General features: G+C 38.3%; 1 protein-coding gene across 4 annotated transcripts in view; it reads right to left on the bottom strand.

Moving 5' to 3' along the window:
* LOC107085039 (multiple C2 and transmembrane domain-containing protein 2-like) overlaps window positions 1-4,711 on the bottom strand; it is an 80,228-nt gene that overhangs the window by 44,829 nt on the left and 30,688 nt on the right. For all 4 annotated transcript variants that reach the window (XM_015375168.1, XM_015375171.1, XM_015375169.1 and 1 more), the window contains one exon: window positions 3,165-3,709. In XM_015375168.1, the coding sequence (XP_015230654.1) occupies window positions 3,165-3,668 (504 nt within the window). In that variant the 5' untranslated portion in view covers window positions 3,669-3,709. The remainder of the gene's footprint in view (window positions 1-3,164; window positions 3,710-4,711) is intronic.

The raw sequence follows: 4,711 nt of genomic DNA, 5'->3' as shown, positions 1-4,711 counted from the left end.
CACTGTAATAAATGTTCCCAATCCTTAAGAAAGCAGTAGGTAAATTAAAAGCCAAATCAGGGGTTATTATTTTGTTATACTTTCACTTCTATGCTGTGTGGCATGACAGCAATGAGGTCATTAGTAACAGCTGTCTGGCCCTTTGCTGATTTTTATTTGACGATGATGCATTTAGAAAACGTGAATTTTACAGTTACTCACCGTGTCACATCATTTAACCTAAAGAATATGTAAGCTGGAGACTACAACATGTAAAAAAGGGAAAAAGGATTTAAAGATAGAGCTATGATCATGTGTTTTAAATACCCTGTTAAAATTTTACTATATATAAATTAATAATAAATTATTACGTTTTGACATTTCTTTATTCTGAATTTCCACTTTTGTTTATCTCAGCTCATTCAGTTTCATAAACTTACCAAAACAAACCTGAAAAACTGCCCTGTTTTTGATTTCATGCTTTTCTGTGCCCCCATTAAAACACGCTGCCCCCCTCCTGGCCCCCCTGGTACATTCGGTCTAGAACCGCCACTGTTAATAACGACTGATCCCAAACCAAAGGCCAACTCTACCTTTGGCTGACATCTTCTTATCGCAATTAAACCGAATTACTTCCCAGATAAACTGAGGATTATATAATCTGAGAAAATAAAGCTGTGGAATATTGTCAATAATGTTAGAGTGATTAAAATGATGTTTTATAAACAAGGTTATATAAACTTCTGATGGGATCATTTTGGTAGTTTAGAAAGAGCAACCACTAGAGCTCAAATTTATTAAATATATGTAAAGGAGATTGATTTAAATATTATCAAAATACTCCAGAAGTTTCAGAGAACAGAAATGTGACACGGTGGCGCAACATGCTAAACAATGGATGGCATCATCCAACCAGCTTCTTCTTAACAGAATGTGATGCAGTTTACAAAGTAGTACAGCTATGTGTGCATGAACATTTTTTATTGTTTTAACCACATGTCTGCTCAGAAATTTTCCAGCAGCTCTGAAAGATCAAAGGTTTTATGAAGAAAATTGGCAATAGAAACAAAGCGGGACTCATGATCCAAACTGGAAAAGCTGCCATAATGTGATACGTTGTGGGGAAAAAAATGCATAAAAGAGAACCTCTTTAATTTTCATGAGTTCATCTAAGAAGAACTATGAACATTAAAGTTTACCCTCTTAAAGGAAAATTCCGGTTTTTAACACTTTTAGCCCATTTTCTGTAGTGTCCAGGATGAAATCGAATGATCGACACCAAAATTTTGACAATTGGTCCTGTCTCTGCTATTTGGCTCATGCAGAATCCCCCCCTGGCTGCTTCAGAATGGCTTCCATAGTGCATGTCCGATAATGTCCTTAAAACAACCTTAAACGTTCTTTTTTTAAAATATGCTACTCACCGGGTCGTCAGCGCTGTTCAATGACGTTCCAAAAAAAGTTTCGTGAAGAAAAACCGTTCCTGTCTTGTTTTATTTAGCATTTTGTAAATCCCAGAACTATTTTTTCCGATACATCACAACCGCTTATAAACTTCCGCTTCCCGTTCGAATCTGAAGCGTTGCACACTCCAGACCACTAGTTGGCGACGGTATCCTCTACCGTCAAACTCAAAGTCCAATATGTCCTCCTCAAGAATCAACCTTTCGTATTCCATTTTCAGAGTTTTTTAAAGTGTTTAACAGAGACGTTAGCACCTCGACGTCGGAGTACACAGAGTGAAGCAAAAACACTTGGGCCTTGCGAAAAGACTACAACTAAGCGTAAACAGGCCCCATTTCCGTTTCCGGTGGCGGAGGGATATTGACTATTCCAACAGAACTCAATGGGATTTACAAAATGCTAAATAAAACACTACAGGAACGTTTTTTCTTTACGAAACTTTTTTTGGAACGTCATTGAACAGCGCTGACGACCAGGTGAGTAGCATATTTAAAAAAAAGAACGTTTAAGGTTGTTTTAAGGACATTATCGGACATGCACTATGGAAGCCATTCTGAAGCAGCCAGGGGGGGATTCTGCATGAGCCAAATAGCAGAGACAGGACCAATCGTCAAAAAAATTTTGGTGTCGATCATTCGATTTCATCCTGGACACTACAGAAAATGGGCTAAAAGTGTTAAAAACCGGAATTTTCCTTTAATTGTTAAAAAAAACAACAACTTAGAACTGTAATTTTTTTTTTTTTTTTTTCTCGAAGTAAACGTCCGACGCAACAAGTTTCAACCATTGCCTCAGTCTCTTAAAACCACAGTTTAAACAGAGCTGCTGTTGGTTTTGGGTGGAGATCCTGAAGCTGTTTATCCACCTTCTGCAAGTTAAACTTTGCCATTTTTATGCAAATACACCTGACACCTTCCCCACACCAATGTACATAACAAAGTCCTATTTCTTTAGAGTATCACATTACCCTCATCCTCAATTTCCACCATTGAGACTGCTTATAGCTGCTGTTTAAAATGATCCTCTTTCTAAAACATTCTCACCTTTAAGTTTTATTTATATCTAAATTTAATGCGATTTTGAATTTAAATATAGTCTGTATGTAAGATTACATGTTCAGAATCTTCAAAATGTATTTGTAACTTTGTGACTTAAATATGATCTAGAAATAAGTAAACATTTCTTAATTTAAGTGTATTTACTCTTGATTTGAATAGGTACATTTGATAATATGCCAATGGAATGAGTATTTTTACCCTTAAAATAAGATAATTAGATGAAATGCACTTGAAATAAGAAGATGCAATTGTTTTTTATTTTAAATCTAAATATGTCTTGTTCCATTGGCAAAATGTCTCTTTAATCTCCTCAATTTAAGAAGAAATGCACTTATTTTATCTAGATTTTGATTTTTTTTCCAGTGTAAATGGCAAATATAGATAAAGATGCAAAGAATTGTGACTTCATATGGTGATTGATTAATTTGTTGTTGAACTGCTCATGTTACTGACAGTTTAAGCCCGGCGATGGAGGACTAAGCTAACAGGCCGTCACTGACATGGTTTCAAATGAACAATAGATGTGTTGCCGTTTTCTGGGAACAGATCCTATCAAAATGCCCTTTAACCAAATGCATCATCATTATCAATAACCAATAGATAAACTAGTAATTTCTGGAGAGGTGATTCATATCAGAATGTCGTAAAAAGCAGTTGCTGTACCTGTGAATTGTCGGGGGAAAGCTCTTCCTTAGGGATGTCTGGGCTGTAGACAGTCATCATCTCTGGCAGAGCCAGCTCCTCAGGCTCTATACCTAAAACTGCTTTTTGTTTTGCCTCCATTAAGATCCTCTCCTCTCCACAGAAACCATTGACAGACTCCTCAGAGAAAGCCCACTCTGTGCATTCTGCAGGCATGCTCCGTCTGTGTTCGGCCTTTTTAGCTCCTGCTCCAGGTACCTGCAGGCCACTCCCACCTCCCTCCCTACGAGGAGACAGTGAGGACAGAGTGCTGTGGCTTGCAGAGTTCTGAAGATGGGCCTGCATGCTGGAGGCCACAGGCTCCTGCCTCATGTTGCTGATATCTGGGACGGATGTGCTCATGCGGCTGTCCATAAGGTGATTGGGTTTGTGGCTACGCTTGGGTAAGTGAGTCTTGCCCAGGTGGAGACGTGGCAGAACTTTGTTCCGGAAAATGTCCATCTTGCTCCGTTTCTTGGATTCCATCCTGGAAAGTGGAACGGCTAAGGTCTGGAAATCAGTAAAACCTAGAGTAAGAGAACAGAGACATTTGGGAGCATTAAAATCCACTTTAAACCGAAATGTGTTACTATTTTAGACATTAAACCAACAGACTGTAACGACTTAGGAAGTTATTATCTCCTACATAACAGCCAGTTGTTAAGTATCCACTGCAGGGTGCGTTTCAGGAATGTCCCTGGTTTCCTGTTTTAGTTCTCTTACCTCCTTTGGTTCCAATGCAGGAAACGGGACTGAAATTAAATAAATGTGGATAGAAATCCACCAATGAATGTCCCTGTGGGGAGGCAGGAGTTTCAGTTTCAACCCTGACCTAAGGAGGGGCTTCTTAGAGGCAGGATACTTAACAAGTCTGGAATTTCATTTCAGCCATGTCCTCATCCTCTGCCCAGATCCACTCATTTCATTTCATTGATTTGTTCAAGTATACATAAGGAGAAAACATTCAAGTATACAAAAATTATATAAAATAGTACAACTACTCAGAGTAAGAAGTTCAAACCCCATAGGGTCCTATCCCACTTCTGTCAGCTTACCACCATACGTTCCTCAGTAAGTGTAAACCTCAATACTGTATCTTTAACAAACAGGATCCTAACAAATCTCGCAAAATTATTACGTCCCACATCATATTTTGTTTATGCATACCAGCAGAGCAAGACCTCTTCAAAGATTAATAGGAGACATGTATGTATATCTATCTTTCTATATATCTATATATATATATATATATAAATGCTTTTCGAATAATTTTTAAACTCCATCCAGCCTCCATCCTTATAATTTCTCCTCCTTGACATACTTTATCTCTCAGATACATGGTTTTCGAACATCCTTTTGAAGGGGTGTATGTTTCAGCACTCTTTATGGGTCTTTATCTTCAAGACTGTTCCACTGGTTTACTAGCCTGGGTGCCATTCCGAACTTAGTCCCGCCCACAACGTTTGAAGTCGGGAAGTTCGGTCTGGCATTGCTCCATAGTAGTGCGAGTATGCTAGCACAATATCTGA

The sequence above is a fragment of the Cyprinodon variegatus genome, unplaced genomic scaffold (assembly GCF_000732505.1).
Source record: "Cyprinodon variegatus isolate N-32 unplaced genomic scaffold, C_variegatus-1.0 Scaffold114, whole genome shotgun sequence".
Taxonomy (NCBI): domain Eukaryota; kingdom Metazoa; phylum Chordata; class Actinopteri; order Cyprinodontiformes; family Cyprinodontidae; genus Cyprinodon; species Cyprinodon variegatus.
Note: the sequence above shows the minus strand (reverse complement) of the source record. Positions and strands in the feature narration are given on the sequence as shown.